This window comes from Myxine glutinosa, chromosome 1, assembly GCF_964187855.1.
Source record: "Myxine glutinosa chromosome 1, kmMyxGlut1.1, whole genome shotgun sequence".
Classification (NCBI taxonomy): Eukaryota; Metazoa; Chordata; class Myxini; order Myxiniformes; family Myxinidae; genus Myxine; species Myxine glutinosa.
The window spans coordinates 217,753,724-217,775,422 of NC_136261.1; the positions used below are offsets into that span (position 1 = coordinate 217,753,724).

At 44.5% G+C, this 21,699-nt stretch overlaps 2 protein-coding genes and 1 long non-coding RNA gene across 10 annotated transcripts in view; 2 read left to right on the forward strand and 1 right to left on the reverse strand.

Annotated features, from left to right (window-relative positions):
* The window catches only part of LOC137434061 (uncharacterized), a 60,791-nt gene extending 59,204 nt beyond the window's left edge, over nucleotides 1-1,587 (reverse strand). The window contains exon 1 of one of the 2 annotated variants that reach the window (XR_013624426.1): nucleotides 1,382-1,567. This is a non-coding gene — a long non-coding RNA (uncharacterized LOC137434061). Of the gene's footprint in view, nucleotides 1-1,381 lie in introns of both variants that reach the window. The other variant, XR_010985781.2, reaches the window with a different exon arrangement.
* LOC137434056 (uncharacterized) lies at nucleotides 1,052-13,520 on the forward strand. Of its 2 annotated transcripts, none has more exons than XM_068126693.2 (2): nucleotides 1,052-1,155; nucleotides 9,487-13,520. In XM_068126693.2, the coding sequence occupies exons 1-2, from the start codon at nucleotides 1,066-1,068 to the stop codon at nucleotides 10,579-10,581; spliced, it is 1,185 nt and encodes a 394-aa protein (XP_067982794.2). In that variant the 5' UTR covers nucleotides 1,052-1,065; the 3' UTR covers nucleotides 10,582-13,520. The 2 variants fall into 2 exon arrangements, with proteins under 2 accessions (XP_067982794.2, XP_078639901.1); XM_078783775.1 differs by having other exon boundaries at nucleotides 1,082-1,151.
* Nucleotides 13,521-21,441: 7,921 nt separating this feature from the next.
* LOC137434068 (uncharacterized) overlaps nucleotides 21,442-21,699 on the forward strand; it is a 25,256-nt gene continuing 24,998 nt past the window's right edge. For 2 of the 6 annotated variants that reach the window (XM_068126749.2, XM_078783833.1), the window contains exon 1: nucleotides 21,443-21,591. In XM_068126749.2, the coding sequence (XP_067982850.2) occupies nucleotides 21,553-21,591 (39 nt within the window). In that variant the 5' untranslated portion in view covers nucleotides 21,443-21,552. Of the gene's footprint in view, nucleotides 21,592-21,661 lie in introns of those variants that run through there. The other 4 variants (XM_068126758.2, XM_068126731.2, XM_068126774.2 and 1 more) reach the window with 4 other exon arrangements.

Sequence of the window (21,699 nt, forward strand, 5' to 3'; positions counted from 1 at the left end):
GTTGTCAATGACGCAGCAGAGCGGACACTTGGACTCGCCACAGATTTGAACACTAACAAGGCCCCCAAATCTGAGGCGCAGCTCCAGGCTCTATACAGGGTTGTGAAGGGCGTCGGGGAGAAGCTGCATGGACTGGCAACATCCACTGAGGTTGTGACTTAGAAGTCATTGGCCTCCATTGATTACAATTGGGACTAGGTTTTTTATTTTGTTATCAATGTTCAATGTCAGACCTTAAATTTGAGACAAAAAAGCTTAATCAATGACAAAAGTTAATTTAAAGTACATTTAATTTGACTATAGCTCTGATTAATGATTATCCTATGATTAAAAAGCAAAATTTTCATTTTTTTTTCAAACAAATGCCTTAAATTTGAGATAAAAATGAGTTTTTGGGATAAAAGTTGTATTGAATTGTGTCACAGACATTGTTAAGCTATCCAATCATCCTTGGCTTTCAATTCTGAATCTTTTGGTACCAGAATCAACTCTGGGGGTCACACACAGCCTGAGAAATCATCGATTTTAAGAATTTTTTGAGTCGTCTGTAACGGTTGCTATGGTAACGGGCTGTTTTACCGTAAGACGTCAATATTTTTGAAAAAAAAATTCATGGTTTTGTTTCTGTTACCCAGCCACAACTTTTAGGTAAATTACAACCTTGTAGTATGAAAAATTGAAAATCACCCCTGATTTGGCCCAGCCTACTGCCCGGGCGTCCTGGACGAGCCCGGCATGGTGATCGCTCCGCGTCCTTGATAGGTGCAAGGCGATTGTGAAAACCCAGCGGTAGCCGCTACAGAAGCTTTTTAAGCAAGCATCACCTGACCTCCTGCTCGGTATCAATTGAGATTTTTATTTCACAGTTTACAGTTATAGAAATGCTTCCATCTTTCCCCGTGCCATCCTTCCGTATGGAGTTCTCATGACCTCAATGATATGTACAAGCTTCTCCATGAGTGTTGTGGCAGAGATTGGGAGAGGGGAGGAAGGTGAAGAGAGGGGGGAGGAGGCAAGAGGGAGGAGGAGTGTGGGAGGTGGGAGGGAGTGTAGTACTAAAGAGGAATGATCAGGAAAAGATGTGGTGAGGCGAGTTTGACTGATAAACACACACAAACCGTATTCCGTCCAGGACGGAAAGTTACAGCAGAGTGCGTAAGTGGAAATCGAATTTGTTTATCGTCATAATGGGTTCATTTTAATTGTGGATGCCTTTGATTTCCTGTTTCTAAAAGTGATCATTTTAACTCTCTGTGCTGATTGGTTCTTAACTATACCGCGAAAAGTATTTTGACTGGGTTTATCAATTTTATAATAATTTTTTTTAGATGTTCATAAAACATTTTGGGATTAACTTTCAAAATCCAGAACCACTGCTCACCTCCATTCATTCGTCCCTCTTTTTTCCCCACCTGTGGAATCAACTTCCACAACCTCTTCAATCTCATTCCTCCCTCCGGGTCTTCAATCGCAGCTGTTCATCACCATCTCAAATCATCCCCCATCCAAAGCCATAATCTTTTGTACCCTCATGAACCCCCTTTTCCCCCAAAGTCGACCTCTTTCCAAATGTATGCTTCTGTATCCATCTTGTCCACCCCATGCGTCCTGCCACACCCCCCCCCCCCCCCCCATTCCGATCCCCACACCCATTATTCCCCAAGTCGCCCTTTATTTTGACCCTGAACCCTGCTGGTGTGTTTCATCCATCTCTTTTTTCATACAAATATCTCATATCACAAATATCTCCTTTTGTTCTGTGAGCCTCGACTTTATCTGCTATAAACGGATGAGGTCTGTGTGCGCGTCATACCTTTTGTGTCTATTAATTACATAGTCTATTAACTAATTACGTATTACGAACTATTGAAATGTACCTTTTAACTCTTTAGACTGCTGAGACCCCTTCGACCATTGAAGACCCTTTAAGACCCCTAAGATTCTAAAGACCCCTAAATGCCCAGAGCACTCAAAAGTCCCCAAGGACCCTAAAGATACAGAGGACCCAAAAGTCCCTTAGGACATAAACGACCCAGGAGACCTAAAAATCCCCGAGGACCCAGAAGACCCAGCAGATCCAGATGACCCAAAAGACCCAGAGGACCCAAAAGTCCCCGAGGATCCGAAAGACACAGAGGACCCAAAAGTCCCTTCGGACATAAACGACCCAGGAGACCTAAAAATCCCCGAGGACCCAGAAGACCCAGCAGACCCAGATGACCCAAAAGACCCAGAGGACCCAAAAGTCCCCGAGCACCCAAAAGGCCCCCAAATCCAGCAGGCAGGTATGCTATAAGGCGATGAAGACCAATGAAAATTTGGTCCAGTGGACCAACGGGCCCCCTATTATAACTACTGATGACCTACTTACTTTTACCCTACTGATGCTTATTATTCTGATAGCAACTCAGAGTAGTAGTAGTAGAGGAACATGCAAATCCGAAAGCTGGAAATGCCAGCCAGGTAAGCGAGGGTGTAATGCTACCCTCGGGGGATAAATGGCTGACTGTCTCTCGGCCATAAATGTAGCCAAAAAGGACTACAAATGCAGAACTTGTACTCCATTGAGTCACATTTTAGTCTTTCAGGCCAAGGGACTAAATACTGGTGAAATGTCAAGTTACACGTAGGCAGTTTCGAAATGTACTTTGTTGCTGAACAGGAACTTTCAATCGAAGCACTTACTTATTTGTAGTGAGGTTTGTGTGAAATAACTCGTAATGAATGTATCGATCGTGATAAATTATTTAAAGTCTGACTCCGAGGGGTGATAAATTCTTCCATTGCGTGACGTTGAAAGATGCATCAACTTTGATGAAAGTTACTTCTATTTTTTTTACTACAATTTTAACATAATTTGGTAAAACAACAACAACAACAACAACAACAACATGCATTTTAAGGCCATTTTCCCTGCTAGAGCGGGGGTTAGCCTTGCGGTCCCCATGACAATCTTCTCCATCTTGCCCTATTTTCTGCATCTCTCCTTTTTAACCCCCTTGCCCGCATTTCTTCTTCCACCATCTTTGGCCAAGTCTTTCTCGGTCTTCCCCGTCCTCTACTTCATTCTACATTCATTTCCATCACTCTTCTCAACCAGTCACTTTCATCCTTCCTCAACACATGACCAAACCATCTCAACCTGTTCCTCTTCACAACATCAATCACAGGCTCTATTCCCATCATTTTTCACAATTCATCATTTGTCTTCCTCTCTCTCAACGCTACTCCGCACATCCATCAAACCATTCGCATTTCCACCCTTTCCAACCTTCGTTGCTGCTCTACGTTCATTACCCATGTCTGGCTCCCAAAAATCATAACACTTCTCACACATGCAGCATACACCTTTCCCTTCAGCTTCAACGACACTCCCCTCCTCATCAGCACGCCACTCAGTTCCCGAAATTTCTTCCATGCACATCTCACTCTAGCAACCGTTGCCGAGTCTGATCCACCTCCATTCAGCATGTCTCCGAGGTAGCAAAATGTTTTCACACCTTCCAGCTTCACGCCGTCTCCAAGATCCAACTCAACATTTCCTCCATCTGCAGCTCCCTCTGTGCACACCTTACATTTGAATGTAGCTGCCACACTGGTTAATGACCCTCTCAGAGCACTACATTTTTGATGAACCCACTCAGTGCACATTGTACATTGAATGGAGTTCACTCCGACACCCTTCCTGCACACAGCACAGGGCCACTTCCCAGTTCTTTCCACCTCACCACATGCTTTACCACTTGCCATCACCTTCGTCTTTCCGATATTCACCTTCAGACCTTTTGTCTCCATACATTCCTTCCACTTGTTCATCTTTTCCTTCAGTCCATCCATACTTTCCGCAATCAACACCAGATCATCTGCATACAACAACTCCCACGGTAAACCCTCCTTCCCGTTCCGAGCCAGCACCTCCATCACAGCTACAAATAGTAATGGACTTAGTACCGACCCCTGATGCACTCCCACCTTCACCTCAAACTCACCACTGTTCCCGTCCTTCGTCCTTACAGCTGTGCGCGCTCTTTTGTACATTGCCATCACTACTCTGATCAACCATTCCCCCACTCCTAACTTCCTCATTGCCCATGTCAATACTTTGCGTGGAACCCTATCGAATGCTTTCTCCAGATCAACAAACCCAAGAAACAACTTCCTCCTCTTCTCCATGTACTTCTCCTGCAACTGCCTCACAATAAAAAGCGCGTCTGTCGTTCCTCTTCCTGGCATAAATCCAAACTGCATTTCGTCGATCTTCACTTTCTTCCTTATCCTCCTCTCCAACACCCTTTCCAATACCTTCATTCCATGCTCCAATAACTTTATCGCTCGATACGAGCCACACTCTAGAGCAGGGGTCGGCAACCTTAGGCACGCGTGCCACCATTGGCACGCGGCAGCGTAGTCATTGGCATACTGGCGAAAGCAGTGCCCTCTCCGCTGCATGCCAAATCACCTATTGAACAGCCATTGGCTGTTGCGCGTGTTGCACTATAACAGTATTCCGGTGTGATTGTGCAGGGTGATGAGGTAGATGGATCAGAGCAGAGTCACCATTCCAATTCCAAATTATATTACTGGAATAATAATCAAAGATGCACAACATGAGATGCCGGCCTGGCGCATTCAAACACAATATTCGCGGCAACCGGATGTGCTGTAAGAACAGTGGTGTTGTTCACAGCAGATGGTCCGAGGCTGCATCTCCACTCATTATTATTATTATTTGGACTGGTTTCTGAGTTTTAATATTATTAATCATCATTATTCTGAATTGTATAATAATCGCAGATATAAAACAGGAGATGCAGGCTTGGTGCCTTCCGAATTCCGATATGCCGTTCGCGGCAACCTGAGGTGCTGTAAGAGCGGCTGTGCTCTTACCATCCGGTGGTCAGCGGTTGCATCTCCACTCTTTGTTATCATTCAGGCTGCCTTCTGCGTTTTAATATTGATCTCGTCATTATTTTGAGTTTTTTATGGGGTGGTAGTAAGGAAAATGGGGGTAGTAGTTTTTCTCGTAACACACGGCCTGTCTTATTAGTCCCCTACCGGTGTACACCATAGGGGACTATAGGTTTGCACTCCGTCCCTCCGTCTGTCAGTCTGTCGATCCGTCAGTCCGTCACGCAAAGAACAGTTTTCCGGACTTTTTTTTCTAAACTCTTAATGCTAATGATTTCAAACTTGGTACATGGTTTCGTCATGACAAGTTACAGATCAAGTTCCAACATCACGACGTTTCGATCATTTTTGACAAAGTTATGGCACTTTGAACTTTGGGAATTTCCCCAACAGTTTTCCGGACTATAATTTGGAGTGCGGTGAGTCATAATGCTGTCTTCTATGACAGTGCTACCCAATGCCGGTAGGGGACATGTATTGCAGCGCAATACTCAGAATGCTTGTTTAGTTTGATTGACGGTACGGCCTCCCGCTCACATTTCCCACAGGAATTGCATTGAAGCGGTTCAGGTTCGGTAGATGTTCGGTAAATGTTTCTTTAAAATGTTGTTGCTATGCATGTAGCCGATATGGATGGAATAAAATTCCAAGTCTGTTGGAAATATTTTTTTGATGTGGTGTCAAAATTAAACTTAATGTTAACCTTACTTAATGTTGATATGGCACACTAATTAACAAGAACATTTCAAACTGGCACTTCATGTCAAAAAGGTTGCCGACCCCTGCTCTAGAGGGTCACCTTTCCCCTTGTATAGAGGGACGAGGGTACTCAGTTCCCAAGCCACTGGAATGCGGCCTTCTTTCACCGCCAGATTACAGATCTCTGTCATTCTCTTCACACCCCAACTTCCTGCTGCCTTCAGCATATCTCCCACAACTCCCGTCGGCCCTCCCGCTTTTCTACTCTTCATTGCTTTTATCGCTTCCTCAACTTCCTTCTCAGTTATCTTCTCTGCCTGTCCTAAAACTGGGTTACTCTCTATGTTGCCATCCCATTCATTCTCTGTATTCCACAGCATTTCCATATATCTTTTCCATCTTCCTTTAATTCCATCTGGGTCCACAACGATTTGTCCCACTTCATCCTCCAAGCAACTCACCCCCATCACATCACACCTCTCTTTCGCTATCTGCTTTGCAATCCTGAATACTGCTCTCTGACCCTCTTCCGAATCCAAGCGTTCTCCGAACATTTTCCTACATGCCTCCTGCGCCTTTGCTACCTCTTTCTTTGCAGCCTTCTTGGCTGCCTTATAACTTTCATGCTCTGCTGTTTCTGCTCCCGTACCCTTCGCCTTCTGCCACTCCTTGAACTTCTTCCTCTTCTCGTCAATCCTCTTTCCAACTTCATCATCCCACCACGTTTCCGAGTGCCTCGGTGGTCCTTTTGTCCATCCACATACCTCACCAACGGCTCCCAACAGACTAGCTTTCATTGACATCCAACCACTTTCAAGCTCAACCACATCATCCTCTACCCTACTCAGCCTCTCTTTTAATGCCTCCCTTACTGTCACCTCTTTCAACCTCCACACCTTCATGCTCGGGTGGTACTTCACCCGCCGAGCTCTCCTCGCACCTTTCACCCTTATGTCGCAGACAACCAAGTGGTGCTGTGAAACAGCCTCCTCCCCCGGGATCACCTTTGTGTCCCGGGGGTGCCCCCTTTCTCGCCTACGCACCATCAGGTAGTCAACGGTTGTCATCGACCCACCTGACATGTATGTAACAAGCTTATTATCCTCTTTCTGGAACTGAGTATTACAAATCAACAAATCAGCTCCATCAGCAAACTCCAAAATCCTTTCACCTTCTCCATTTCTCACCCCAAATCCGTAACCTCCATGAACTCCCTCAAAACCATCCATACTCCTTCCCACATGTCCATTTAGGTCTCCTCCTACCACAACAACTTCCTCATCTTTCACGTTTTCCATCAGCTTCTCTATCGCACACCAGAACTTGTCCTTCTCTTCATCGCTCCGACCAATCTGCAGAGCATATCCCGAGATGACATTCACCAAGAGCTTTCCTTTCATCATTTTCACCATCATCAACCTATCACTCACTCTAGTCACACTCACCACACTGTCTACAAACTCCTCAGAAAACAGGACACCAACACCATACACGCCCTCCAGGCACCCTTGCCACACAAACTTGTATTTCTGTCCCTGCCTACCCTTCACCATTCTCACACCACTTCCCTTCCATCTCGTCTCTTGCACACAACATATGTCCACTCTTCTTCTGACCAATACTTCCACCACTTCTCCTGATCTCCCTGTCATTGTCCTTACATTCCATGTCCCAAACCTCAGAAACCGATTTCCACTTTGTGCTGTACCCTGCCCATATGTAGTTGTAATTGTCATGGTTCTCTTTCTTGAGGCAATGTTTTTATGGCCGGATGCCCTTCCTGAAGCCAACCCTCTTAGTCGTCTCTTACGACATGCAGGGATACGGTGTACCTATTCTAATCCAGGGTACACACTGGGAAAACGTTTAAAACATGGAAATTCTGGGGGGTGTGGGGGGGGGGGGGACATCACGGCTGCGGGGGCCCCGTCAGCACCACGCCACGGCGGCCCGGTCCGCACCACACCACGTTGGCCCGGTCAGCACCACACCACGTCGGCCCGGTCAGCACCACACCACGTCGGCCCGGTCAGCACCACACCACGTCGGCCCAGTCAGCACCACACCATGGTGGCCCGGTCAGCACCACACCACGCCGGCCCGGTCAGCACCACACCACGTCAGCCTGGTCAGCACCACACCACGGCGGCCCGGACAGCACCACACCACGTCGGCCCGGTCAGCACCACACCACGTTTTCCCGGTCAGCACCACGGCGGCCCAGTCAGCACCACACCCTTGGAAAGGACTTCGATGCACGTCGGCCCGGTCGGCCCAGAGCCTGGCGCGAAGTTCAAGGACATCAGCACGTCATCCGAAAACAGCTCCGGTTGGTGCAAACCACTCGGTCAATGGCGCGAACCAGGTCCCGACACGCCCTTGCTCGCTTGGCCCCGGTGAAGGCCTCGCTGGGTGTTCTCCAAACAGGGGCAAAATCGCCCAAGCCACGCTGGATTTCGGCAGCGGAAGCCTTGCTCGCTCGGCCCCGATGAAGGCCTCGCTGGGTGTTCTCCAAACAGGGGCAGAATCGCCCAAGCCACGCTGGATTTCGGTGGCGGAAAGCAGCCACGAAGCGACGATATTCGGTCGGGCTGTAATGCGAACACCACGGCGGCCCGGTCAGCACCACACCCTTGGAAAGGACTTCAATGCTGTGGAGAGATCGAAGCGGGTAGTCGTCACGTCCGTCAAGAGGGTAGAAGGAGTAGACCTCGCGTCCTAAAACTCCACGAAGCAATTGATCAGTGCAATTATTTCAACACCAGAAAACAGCACGTTGCCTCAGGTTGGCCAAGATGATACCCGACGACCTGCACATGCTTCCACTTCCTTCCCCCTCTGCTACACAACGCCAAATGCACCGTGCCTCAATAGGGTCCCTTCCACACCTTCTCCAAACCTGTCCCTTCCACGTAGCCGGTGCCTCCAACAGACCTTGGGGGAGATTGAGGGGGATCGCTGAACTTTTCCACAAGCCCTCACAGGCCAAGTTACTCACCACAAAACCTGGCGCACGCCGTCCTTCGTTCCCGCCTTACTCTCTCTCCGACAAGACTCTCTTTCCCCTCAGCCGCACGCTGCCTATTCCTCTCTTCATTTACTTCTCCGACCACTCACTAAGTTCTTACCATTAAATTATGTTGGCCTCGGAGAGGGGTGTGGGAGGGGGGGGGGGGTTGTAGAAGGTAGAAAAGGAAGGTCTTTTAACAGAAGAATGAAAATAAAATTGTAAGAAAATAAATAAAAGGAGCTATTCTGGTTTCACAGCCGACCCGGCATTCCACCTGAGATACACCTTAAGGGCCACAGCTGCCCAATGTTACCGAGCAACCAGTCCCACAAACGTACCTTCATTGTTCAACAATCTTTACGCAATAAACCCCATGAGTATAACAAGCACATATGCATACTGCATATATAGTGGAATACGGTATCTTATAAAACACCATATTATGTAATAAGTTTTCATGAAAAATGTTCCAACTAACCCCACCTTACCCTCCACCACCTCTTAGTAATCCCACGAGTTCACTTGTTCGAATTCAACATATTTATTTCACAAGCTTCGATCAGCATTAGTGTGAAAATCTTTTGCTATTATATTAAAATATGCACAGCAGGAAATATTAAAGTTCCATTGCCATGGTCACAAGAGGAAAGGAATCTGGTCCCACTAGCAAGTCATTATGCTGAACAGATAAGTCATTATTAACACCACCAATTATTGTACATACTGTATATGCTTTTAATTGAATATGTCAAACAGCTGTTTCACTCCTCAATGATAAACGTCATTAACATGTATTTATTGTATTTGTACAATTATTTTTTGACCTTAACTTTCAACCTCCCTCATTGTTTACCTCCTTTTCCATACAGCTGTTTGCTCATGGTCTCTCTGCCCAACAACTGACCCTTAACCTGGACAGCATGGCAACGCCACTAAAATACGTCCGGTTCTCACAAATCCATTTTACTTTCATTCTTCTCAGCCTCATCATCCGATCAAAGCTGAGTTCTCAAGACCACTTGTGCCCTCAACAATGCCAATGCCTGCATTCTGAAGACCCCCTTGGAATATCTTTGATATGCAACTCTCCACCAACCACTCCATTTCCTTTGAACACAGTTATGTTGTCCATGGAGAACTCTAATACTTCAAGACTTCCAAACAACTGGTTGCATGGGCTCAGAAACTTGACGGAGCTGCATTTGTCCGCAAATTATCTATATCTACTTTCAGCAAATATGTTGGACACCAACACTCCCCTTCGTGTGCTGGACCTTTCATCCAACTTGCTTTCTTCTTTGCCTCCAAAATTATTTTCCCTGACTCCTGAACTGAAGCATTTAGTGCTCAGGTCCAACCTCTTTGACTCTCTGCCAAGCACGGTTCTTTCCTTTTTAACTCACCTTGAATGGATTGACCTTACAGATAACCAACTCCAGGAAGTACCTCAACTTTCTTTGGACACACTTGACTCATTGCTCTGGCTTGATTTATCTTCAAATATCATCAATAATGTACACAGTTTGGCATTTCGTAACCTGAAGAATTTGGAACGTCTTCATCTTGATAAAAATAAACTCCACTCTCTTCCTTCCTCACTCTTCAGTGGAACAGCTGCCCTTCAATACCTCTACCTGTCTCACAATCACCTGGTTACACTTCCACCTCAACTCCTTGCACCACTTCACAAACTCCAGATGCTTGACATCAGTCACAATAAGTTCGCTTTTTTGTCTTCTCAGTTTCTGCACAAAATCCCCACATCTTTGGGTTCAGAATGGGGTCAAGGACTCTCCTTGAAGGGAAACCCTTGGCAATGTGGGAAATGCACTGAAATCGCTCCACTACTGGCATGGCTCAATTTGCATTCAGATAAAGTTTTTTCTCTGAATGATGTCCGTTGTGGAGGGACCCTGGGTGGTGATGCATTAGTAAATTTCAAAGATTGCGACAGAGATAAGTGAATGGAAAAAAGAGGCCGCAAGGATGTGATTCACAGCAAACAAAGCTATTTTCACAGCACGAAAGTGGATATCGAAGAAGGAAAATTTATATGATGACAGCCAAAGAAAATATTTAATTATACAAGTATTTAGAAAAGACAAAAATTAAGATGTATGGGACAGAAAATACAGATATCAAAATAGCTCCAAGCAGAAATACAGTGCCTATAGAAAGTCTACACCCCCTTTCAAATTTTCACCTTTTGTTGTTTCACCTTTTGTTTTGTCTTTCTGAAAGCTCCTTGGTGCTCATGGTTGAGTCTTTGCTGTGAAATGCACTAACCAGAGGAGGAAACCTACAGGAACAGCTGACTTTATTCTGAAATAATCAGAATCACTACAAGCAAGATATTATCCAACCAAGATATTCTAGTTTTGTATTTTTAACTAATTTTCTGAAATTTGTAGAATTTGTTTTTCACAGGGAAGTTGTGGGTTATGATGTGTAAACAAGCGTTACGCCTTGGTCCCCCGTCGGGGAAGTGATGTGAGTTGACAAAGTGGAACACGCAGAAAACATGCTATGATATGATATTTCGCTCACAAGGGTCAGACATACTTGGCGGCGGCCATCTTGGATTTTGACGTGGCGACCCAATTTTAAACAGCGTTCTTCCGTGTGCCTAGATACACCCACACACCAGATTAGAAGTTGGTACTTCGCTTATTTTTCGAGATATTTCGCTCACAAGGTTCAGACATATATATGGTGGCGGCCATCTTGGATTTTGACGTGGCGACCCAATTTTCAATAGTGTTCTTCCTTATGGCGAGATACACCCAAACACCAAATTAGAAGTTGGAACTTCAATTATTTTTCAAGATATTCATCTCACAAGGTACAGACATACATGGCGGCGGCCATCTTGGATTTCGACGTGTGTTGCACCCACACACCAAATTCGAATGCGGTCTTTCGCTTACGCACGCACGCCCGCACGCACACATGCACGCCCGCACACACGCACGCACGGACGGACGGACGGACACACGGACGGAGGGGAAAGCCATAGTCCCCCTTTCGCTCCGCTGTGCGACAGGGGACAATAAATGTGGAAAAATCTGTTTTCATGCAATTTAATTCCATGCTATAAGGCAACACAAGGTGAACATTTTGAAAGAGGGTGTAGACTTTTTATGTGGATGGTATATGATTGAGACCGATGACCCAGACAGTTATTATCCCCCGTCGCACCGCGGAGCGAAAGGGGGACTATGGTTTTCCCGTCTGTCCGTGCGTGCGTGCGTGCGTGTGTGCGGGCGTGTGTGCGTGTGTGCGTGCATGCGTACGTGCGTGCGTGCGTAAGCGAAGGACCGAATTCTAATTTGGTGGGTGGGTGCAACCCACGTCAAAATCCAAGATGGCCACCACCATGTATGTCTGATGTCATGTATGTCTGAACCTTGTGAGCGGAATATCTTGAAAAATAAGCGAAGTACCAACTTCTAATCTGGTGTGTGGGTGTATCTCGGCATAAGGAAGAACGCTATTGAAAATTGGGTCGCCACGTTAAAATCCAAGATGGCCGCCACCATATATATGTCTGAACCTTGTGAGCGGAATATCTTGAAAAATAAGCGAAGTACCAACTTCTAATCTGGTGTGTGGGTGTATCTCGGCATAAGGAAGAACGCTATTGAAAATTGGGTCGCCACGTTAAAATCCAAGATGGCCGCCACCATATATATGTCTGAACCTTGTGAGCGGAATATCTTGAAAAATAAGCGAAGTACCAACTTCTAATCTGGTGTGTGGGTTTATCTAGGGCCTAGGCATAAGGAAGAACGCTATTGAAAATTGGGTCGCTACGTTAAAATCCAAGATGGCCACCACCATATATATGTCTGAACCTTGTGAGCGAAATATCTTGAAAAATAAACGAACTACTAACTTCTAATCTGGTATGTGGGTGTATCTTCGCATAAGGAAGAACGCTATTGAAAATTGGGTCGGCACGTCAAAATCCAAGATGGCCGCCACCATAAATATATCTGAACCTTGTGAGCGATATATCTTGAAAAATAAACGAACTACTAACTTCTAATCTGGTGTGTGGGTGTATCTTCGCATAAGGAAGAACGCTATTGAAAATTGGGTCGGCACGTCAAAATCCAAGATGGCCGCCACCATAAATATGTCTGAACCTTGTGAGCGATATATCTTGAAAAATAAACGAACTACTAACTTCTATTCTGGTGTGTGGGTGTATCTTCGCATAAGGAAGAACGCTATTGAAAATTGGGTCGGCACGTCAAAATCCAAGATGGCCGCCACCATAAATATGTCTGAACCTTGTGAGCGAAATATCTTGAAAAATAAGCGAAGTACCAACTTCTAATCTGGTGTGTGGATGTATCTACGCATAAGGAAGAACGCTATTGAAAATTGGGTCACCACGTCAAAATCCAAGATGACCGCCTTGCGTCTTCCACTTTGTCAACTCACATCACTTCACCGACGAGGGACCTAGGCGTAACGCTTGTTTCACTTGGATTTCAATATACGGACATGGAATCAACTAGAACTGTTCAAACCAGACCTTGATAAACATAGCAGTAAAACTACACATATAAAAAAGTTGTAATCATGGAATGTCCAAATTTGTATCTGCATATTATTTTGACTGAAAAAGAGCTGAAACACACAACTCGACATTTTTGCACACACTATCTATCATACCACACTTTTTAATATGCTTGCTGTTAATTAAACATTTCCGAATACAACCAGTTGATTTTATTTTTTGTTACTTAATTGCTTGTTCCATGCTATAAGGTGAAATATGATATCGTTTGATATCGTTTCATTATAGGAACAAATATATATTCCATCCTAATTGAAATGATTGCTTTGTAATGATTGCTGTCGCCTTGTTTAATGAATAAAACTGATTTTCTGAGCTTGGTTTTATGGAATTTTTTCACATTGGTTAAGCCAACTAAATTGCGGTGGTGATAGTTTTTTGTGCATTGGGCAAGAGAAGTTGGAAAGCTGTCTTGGTTAAGAATGCCAGGCAGATGGTGCAATAGCAAGTGGGTGGAAGGTTGTGTGAGCAGGGCCTTGCAACATGCCTGGTTTAGGGAAATTTGGCATTTCCCAATTTCCCAATGTTTGTTCATTCTGCCACTATCTCTGCTCCCTCTCTCCCCTGCCCTCTCTTTACTCTGGTATCTCTTTTCTTCTCTTCCTGCAAATTCCCACATTTTCTCTCTCCTTTCCACTCATATTCCCTCCGTTCTCCTACTCTATTGTCCTATTATTCTCTTCCCTTCTATTCACTCTGTCCCCTCTCTCAGATTTTTGGTGTGTAGGGAATATTGTAATTGTCCAGTTATTGTGTAGCTTTCTCTGGTGTCATTAACCTACCTTATTTGCAGTCAATAAACTACTTTCCAGAAGTGGAGGGCATTGGAGTTACAAACTAGAACGTCACTCGGTATGTTTTTTTTATCCCACTGATAGGCCGGATCCGGACCTGAACCAAAATTAAATGAGCTTGTTATTGTCACCTAACCAACTCATCCATCTAGTTTTGTCACCATTTACATTTTTTTTTCATTTCAAGTTGTTTATTTCAAGTTCATTTTTTTATTCCACCATTTTCATGTCAAGTTGACTTAAGCTCAAGAAACTTATCGACCAAATCCTTTTCTGTTTCAGTGTGTATATGTGCAATGTTAAATGATCTTGTTAAGCTTCATTTGTTAAAATAAGAAGCATTGCCATTAAACACCCACATGTCCACTACACATCAAGAGGGCAGTTGTTTGAACAACGGCCAGCAGTGGCATGAAGATGATGATCAACTATCCGTCAACTAGAACAACACTCGGTAGAGCGCAAACCTCCGCCAGGCTGAACAGTTTACATTTTGTATCCCACTGATAGGCTGAATCTACATCTGCACCTGACCCCAAATCTATTCGGCTTGTTTTTGTAGCCGAACCAACTCATCCACCCAGTTTTGACATAATCCGTCCATAACTTTTTTAGATATTGTGCTACATATCGTTTTTTTGCCCGATCTCCCATTGGTGAAAAATCACTTAAAATATCGAATCCAGATCCAGATCTTCACCAAAATCTAATCAGTTGGTCTTTGTCAAATACCAAACCCCTCCACCAAGTTTCTTCCAAATCTTTCCATAACTTTTTGAGATATCCTGCTCATAGACAAACAATGAAACAAACAGGAGTGAAAACATAATTGGGTCTGGTCGCCGAGCCAACTCATTCAAGGTAATAAAGAGGAAGAAGAGTGGATTGTGTTTCATGGATCCTTACTGGGATAGGTTAAATAATTAAATTTGAGATACACAATCTGTTATGTGACAGCAGGTATCAACAACTTCAACAGTAACAGCTGACTACACTAACTCAGTAATGTCTTGTTGGCCTTTTCTGAGACCTACAGAAACTTACACATGAATAATTAAATGTTGAAACTTACAGGTAATAATCAAAGGTGTTGTTGTAGTGTTATGGTCACTGATCAGGTATGCCAGAGATCACAGTTTCAACGATAGCAACAATTTTGTTGGAGTTTGGTGTGCCCGTGTGCGGTTCTGGCATTACAGGGGCTCAGAGCGATGAGATTGAACGACTCCAGAAGCGTGCGCTCCGTTTTATTGCGTATCCATCTATTCGGTCCTATGATCAACAACGTTGTAATTTTTGGTTTACAGTTGTGAGCGAACGCAGGAATGAGCTTCTCTTGCATTTTGGTCTTGGTCTTTTAAAATGTGATCGTCACCGTGACATTCTTCCTTCTACCCGACAATCTGTGTCTCGATATAATATGCAACTCAGGAATGCTCAACATCTTGACCGATCTCGGTGTAAGACTCAGAGATACAAGAATTCAACAATTCCTTTTTTGACTTAAATGCTTAATTCTGTTTGGTAGAATTGTAGGTGCATAAAATCAATTACATGCATAATATTGGATAACTATTACCAATAATGAGATGACCATGGAATTGGCGCTGCTTCGCATCTCTCGGGCCAGATGGTGGGAGGTAGTGAGGTCCAGCAAAGAGCACAACAGGGCAGCCACACCACCACCTCCTCCACCTCCTCCTATATCACATTCCCTTTCTCTTGGAATTTCCCCCTCTGTTCCATTCCCATTTTCCCTGAATGCCGGTGTCTCTTCTTTTTCTCCGGATCTCTACTGTATAGTTTCCAAGGCCTTCCCACATACTTTTGAATCTCGACACCATTTCCTCAACATTTTCCCATCTTTTTCAAGTGTCCATGTTTTTTCTCCCATGGTATCTTGCTTTCCCATGCCCGCTTTGTCTTCTCACAGATCCCTCTTTCCCTTCAACACCTGAAGCCTGAGGCCCTGGTCTTCTCTGCTTCTACTGACTCCTTGATTCCTCGTGCGACACTCACTGATTTCCTTGCACCTCACCGAATTACATGCGTTCCTGGCGATTAAAATCTTTACCAGGAAACAGATTAGCCGAGCAAGCTTTACTCCGAGGCACTGATCAAATGGGGACTCGATATATGCGGGTGAAGAAAGGGGAAGGAAGCAATGAAGGGTCTTACCTGTGGTCCGCCGACAGTTCCCGAACCTGCAAAAAATTAATTCACACGAACCGGATTTAAAATGTACAAAAAGAAACACATTTATTAAACGGAATGTCGGTAACAAGAAAAACGCGACGGTAAAACTAAATTCCTAACCGGGATGTCCCCCACACCAGACTTAAACACAGACGAAGGGAAAAGTAAACTGGATAAAATAATAGTGTGATTATGTAGTGCACTTATCTCTGATCACCTCATGGGGTCTCGTCAGGAATCCTCAAGGCCTCGGAGGTCCATGTGATGGGACGTGCCTGGGCGCCAGGTAGGCCTCGATGCGCCTTTTCACGCTGCAGCACTCCTCCACTCATCCCTCCTGCCTGGAAACTTGCAGCTCAACATCCGCGGCTCTTCCAACTCTCGTCCACCAGCAACGTCTCGGCACACTGCCACCCGCACCGAGGTCCAGAACTTGAAGAAGAAAAGGGAAAATCGTCAGCGCACAGCCGTCTACTGTGACATCCAGAACACACAGCACAAGAGGGACAAGAGGCACAAGAGAATCAGGAGAACAAGGAGGAATATGCCGGTTCTTTTTACGTCCCGCCCTGACGTCATCGGAACTTCTCCTCCAATCAGCGCAGGTCAACACCACAGGCCCAGCTCTCCACCACTCACACGCAGTCCCGGCTCTGATGTCATCGGTCGTGCTTTGCCAATCAGCGTGTTGCTTCTTGCTCATCCTTCTCTTCACCAATCAGTGAGTTCCTTCTTACTCGCCCTTCCCTTCACCAATCAGCGAGTGCCTTCTTACTCCACCCTGGCCAATCACGGCTCCTTGGGGCGTGTCTTCGGCCTGCTCGACCTTCGTGGTGATGTAGCTGGTTGCCCTCCCATCGGCAGTGCTCAGAACTGGCTTCCGGTTGGTTTTTATTGTTATTTAGTGTAGTTAATGGGCATTTCCTGTGCTACGTGTCTAATGCGGTGCTATAAGAGACAAAGGATAAATCACAAAGGGTAAGACATACAGGGAATTAAAATAATCCCTGAGCTAGTTAACATGCCCCGCCCCCTTGTGATGGGGACAAATATACAACTTTATCCGACATCCGGGCTACACAAGTACTTATTACATGGTGGTTTCTACATGACAATCGGAGCATGCTCCCTATACAAATCTACCTGTTAGGTTATTTTGTTGGTAGAATTAGTTGTATTTTTTTATTTTGATTATGTATGTTTGTTTATTGCTCATACTTATTTTGATTAATGTAATTTTATATGATTATTATTATTTCAATATACATTTGTAAGTTTTATGAAATACTTTTATTATTGTAAACTCGACAAATTTCAGTCTTTGAACTGCCTTGTCCAGTGTTTAATTATTTCAATAAACCGAAATGAAATGAAATGAAATGAAATATATTAAGGATTTGGATTTTCAGCTTCTGGGAACTGGTTTGTCTCAGCAAAATTTCCAGGTTGCTCTCGGATTGTCAATAAAATCCCATCTGACTCAAATGCCTTTTGGGGTGGAGGGAGAAATTTGGCCTTCCTTCCGCACCACACCCTACAGGTGCCACGTGTCCATACTATGGTTGACTCTTATCTGTCTCATGGAAAATTTCGAATGGACAACATTTATGCGTATGTGTATATAGTTTGAACACTATATTCAAGGGAAGCCAGTTTTGAGACAATACCAGGTAGGTGTTGGTGAAAAGAATTGCGAAAAATTGAGCAACCATCAAATCCAAGCGCCATCGATGTTTTGGGCTTGCATCCAACCTTGCTAAATTTTTGTACCCTCTGCTTATGATTGCTACAGGCCTGTGGCCTGCATTTGCGCAACCGTAGCTGTTGGTTAAACTCTTACACAAGTACCATATTCCACCACTCCCTCACCAACCCCGCACTTTAATTATTCTCATGTAGCCTTCACTTTCCTTCCCCTTTAACCATGTTTTAAACACTCCAGAGGTGTGTACAAACTTCAGCAACTGCTCATATATTCGACCTCTAAACCCAGAAATATTAAGATTAAAATATTGGACAAAGAAGATCAGGACAAAGAAGAAGAAGAAGAGGAGGAGTAACAAGAAAATTGGAGGTAATTATACTTATGTGTATGTATTTTTATAGTTCAGAGGAATGTTGATCAGATTGTATCTGTTGTGATGTTACTGCGGACATTATGTAGTATCCGGGGTTGTGGTGTTACTGCAGACATGTAGTATCCAGGGTTGTGGTGTTACTGCAGACATTATGTAGTATCCAGGGTTGTGCTGTTACTGCAGACATTATGTAATATCCAGAGTTGTGGTGTTACTGCAGACATTATTTAGTATCCAGAGTTGTGGTGTTACTGCAGACATTATGTAGTATCCAGGGTTGTGCTGTTACTGCAGACATTATGTAGTATCCAGGGTTGTGGTGTTACTGTAGACATTATGTAGTATCCAGGGTTGTGGTGTTACTGCAGACATTATGTAGTATCCAGGGTTGTGGTGTTACTGCAGACATTATGTAGTATCCAGGGTTGTGGTGTTACTGCGAACACTATGTAGTATCCAGGGTTGTGGTGTTACTGCAGACATTATGTAGTATCCAGGGTTGTGGTGTAACTGCAGACATTATGTAGTATCCAGGGTTGTGGTGTTACTGCAGACATTATGTAATATCCAGGGTTGTGGTGTTACTGCAGCCATTATTTAGTATGCAGGGTTGTGGTGTTACTGCAGACACTATGTAGTATCCAGGGTTGTGGTGTTACTGCAGACATTATGTAATATCCAGGGTTGTGGGGTTACTGCAGACATTATGTAGTATCCGGGGTTGTGCTGTTACTGCAGACATTATGTAGTATCCAGGGTTGTTGTGTTACTGCAGACATTATGTAGTATCCAGGGTTGTGGTGTTACTGTGGACACTATGTAGTATCCAGGGTTGTGGTGTTACTGCGGACACTATGTAGTATCCAGGGTTGTGGTGTTACTGCAGAAATTATGTAGTATCCAGGGTTGTGGTGTTATTGCAGAAATTATGTAGTATCCATGGTTGGGGTGTTACTGCAGACATTATGTAGTATCCAGGGTTGTGGTGTTACTGCAGACATTATGTAGTATCCAGGGTTGTGGTGTTACTGCAGAAATTATGTCGTATCCAGGGTTGTGGTGTTATTGCAGAAATTATGTAGTATCCATGGTTGGGGTGTTACTGCAGACATTATGTAGTATCCAGGGTTGTGGTGTTACTGCAGACATTATTTAGTATTCAGGGTTGTGGTGTTACTGTGGACATTATGTAGTATCCAGGGTTGTGGTGTTACTGCGGACATTATGTAGTATCCAGGGTTGTGGTGTTACTGCAGAAATTATGTAGTATCCAGGGTTGTGGTGTTACTGCAGACATTATGTAGTATCCAGGGTTGTGGTGTTACTGCAGACATTATGTAATATCCAGGGTTGTGGTGTAACTGCAGACATTATGTAGTATCCAGGGTTGTGGTGTTACTGCGGACACTATGTAGTATCCAGGGTTGTGGTGTTACTGCAGACATTATGTAGTATCCAGGGTTGTGGTGTTACTGCAGACATTATGTAATATCCAGAGTTGTGGTGTTACTGCAGACATTATTTAGTATCCAGGGTTGTGGTGTTACTGCGGACACTATGTAGTATCCAGGGTTGTGGTGTTACTGCAGACATTATGTAGTATCCAGGGTTGTGGTGTTACTGCAGAAATTATGTAGTATCCAGGGTTGTGGTGTTACTGCAGACATTATGTAGTATCCAGGGTTGTGGTGTTACTGCAGACATTATGTAATATCCAGGGTTGTGGTGTAACTGCAGACATTATGTAGTATCCAGGGTTGTGGTGTTACTGCGGACACTATGTAGTATCCAGGGTTGTGGTGTTACTGCAGACATTATGTAATATCCAGAGTTGTGGTGTTACTGCAGACATTATTTAGTATCCAGGGTTGTGGTGTTACTGCGGACATTATGTAGTATCCAGGGTTGTGGTGTTACTGCGGACACTATGTAATATCCAGGGTTGTGGTGTTACTGCAGACATTATGTAGTATCCAGGGTTGTGGTGTTACTGCGGACACTATGTAGTATCCAGGGTTGTGGTGTTACTGCAGACATTATGTAGTATCCAGGGTTGTGGTGTTACTGCAGACATTATGTAATATCCAGAGTTGTGGTGTTACTGCAGACATTATTTAGTATCCAGGGTTGTGGTGTTACTGCGGACACTATGTAGTATCCAGGGTTGTGGTGTTACTGCAGACATTATGTAGTATCCAGGGTTGTGGTGTTACTGCGGACACTATGGAGTATCCAGGGTTGTGGTGTTACTGCAGACATTATGTAGTATCCAGGGTTGTGGTGTTACTGCAGACATTATGTAATATCCAGAGTTGTGGTGTTACTGCAGACATTATTTAGTATCCAGGGTTGTGGTGTTACTGCGGACACTATGTAATATCCAGGGTTGTGGTGTTACTGCAGACATTATGTAGTATCCAGGGTTGTGGTGTTACTGCGGACACTATGTAGTATCCAGGGTTGTGGTGTTACTGCGGACACTATGTAGTATCCAGGGTTGTGGTGTTACTGCGGACACTATGTAGTATCCAGGGTAAGGTAAGCATGCTCTACTTGTTAGAGCCAAAGTTGGATTTGACTTTTGACCTCTGGTTATAACAAATTGAGCAACTGCATTTCAAGCCACCACAGCTATGTGTATAATTACCACTTGTTTCTTCCTTGTTTGCCAGAGATAACCAATGAGAGAGAGAATGCATCATGGCAGACGGTATAAAACAGAGTGAAGTTGAAAACCGGATGCAGAGATCGGATGAGAAATTAAAAAATGAAGGAATGAAATTTGTGGAGAAGAAAAAAGAACAAGAAACGACGAAGTGCGAGGAAGTCGGTGAGGGTCGCACGAGGAATCAAGGAGTCAGTAGAAGCAGAGAAGACCAGGGCCTCAGGCTTCAGGTGTTGAAGGGAAAGAGGGATCTGTTAGAAGACAAAGCGGGCATGGGAAAGCAAGATACCTTGGGAGAAAAAACATGGACACTTGAAAAAGATGGGAAAATGTTGAGGAAATTGTGTCGAGATTCAAAAGTATGTGGGAAGGCCTTGGAAACGATACAGTGGAGATCCGGAGAGAAAGAAGAGACACCAGCATTCAGGGAAAATGGGAATGGAACAGAGGGGGGAATTCCAAGGGAAAGGGAATGTGATATAGGAGGAGGAGGGGGAGGAGGAGCAGGAGAAGGAGGAGGAGGAGGAGGAGGAGGAGGAGGAGGTGGTGGTGGTGTGGCTGCCCTGTTGTGCTCTTTGCTGGACCTCGCTACCTCCCACCATCTGGCCCAAGAGATGCGAAGCAGCGCCAATTCCATGGTCATCTCACTACTGGTAATAGTTATCCATAAATATACCTGGCTCCTGGGTTTACATTCTATTCATACTTGCATACGCTGATACACAGTGCATATATTACTCAAACGGAATGTCTTTGTGCGT

Coding starts and splice junctions, on each gene's coding strand:
- LOC137434056 (XM_068126693.2), top strand. CDS start 1,066: ATGATCAGGAAAAGATGTGGTGAGGCGAGTTTGACTGATAAACACACA. Junction 1,156..9,486: donor GGAAAGTTACAGCAGAGTGC/GTAAGTGGAAAT, acceptor TTTTCCATACAG/CTGTTTGCTCATGGTCTCTC.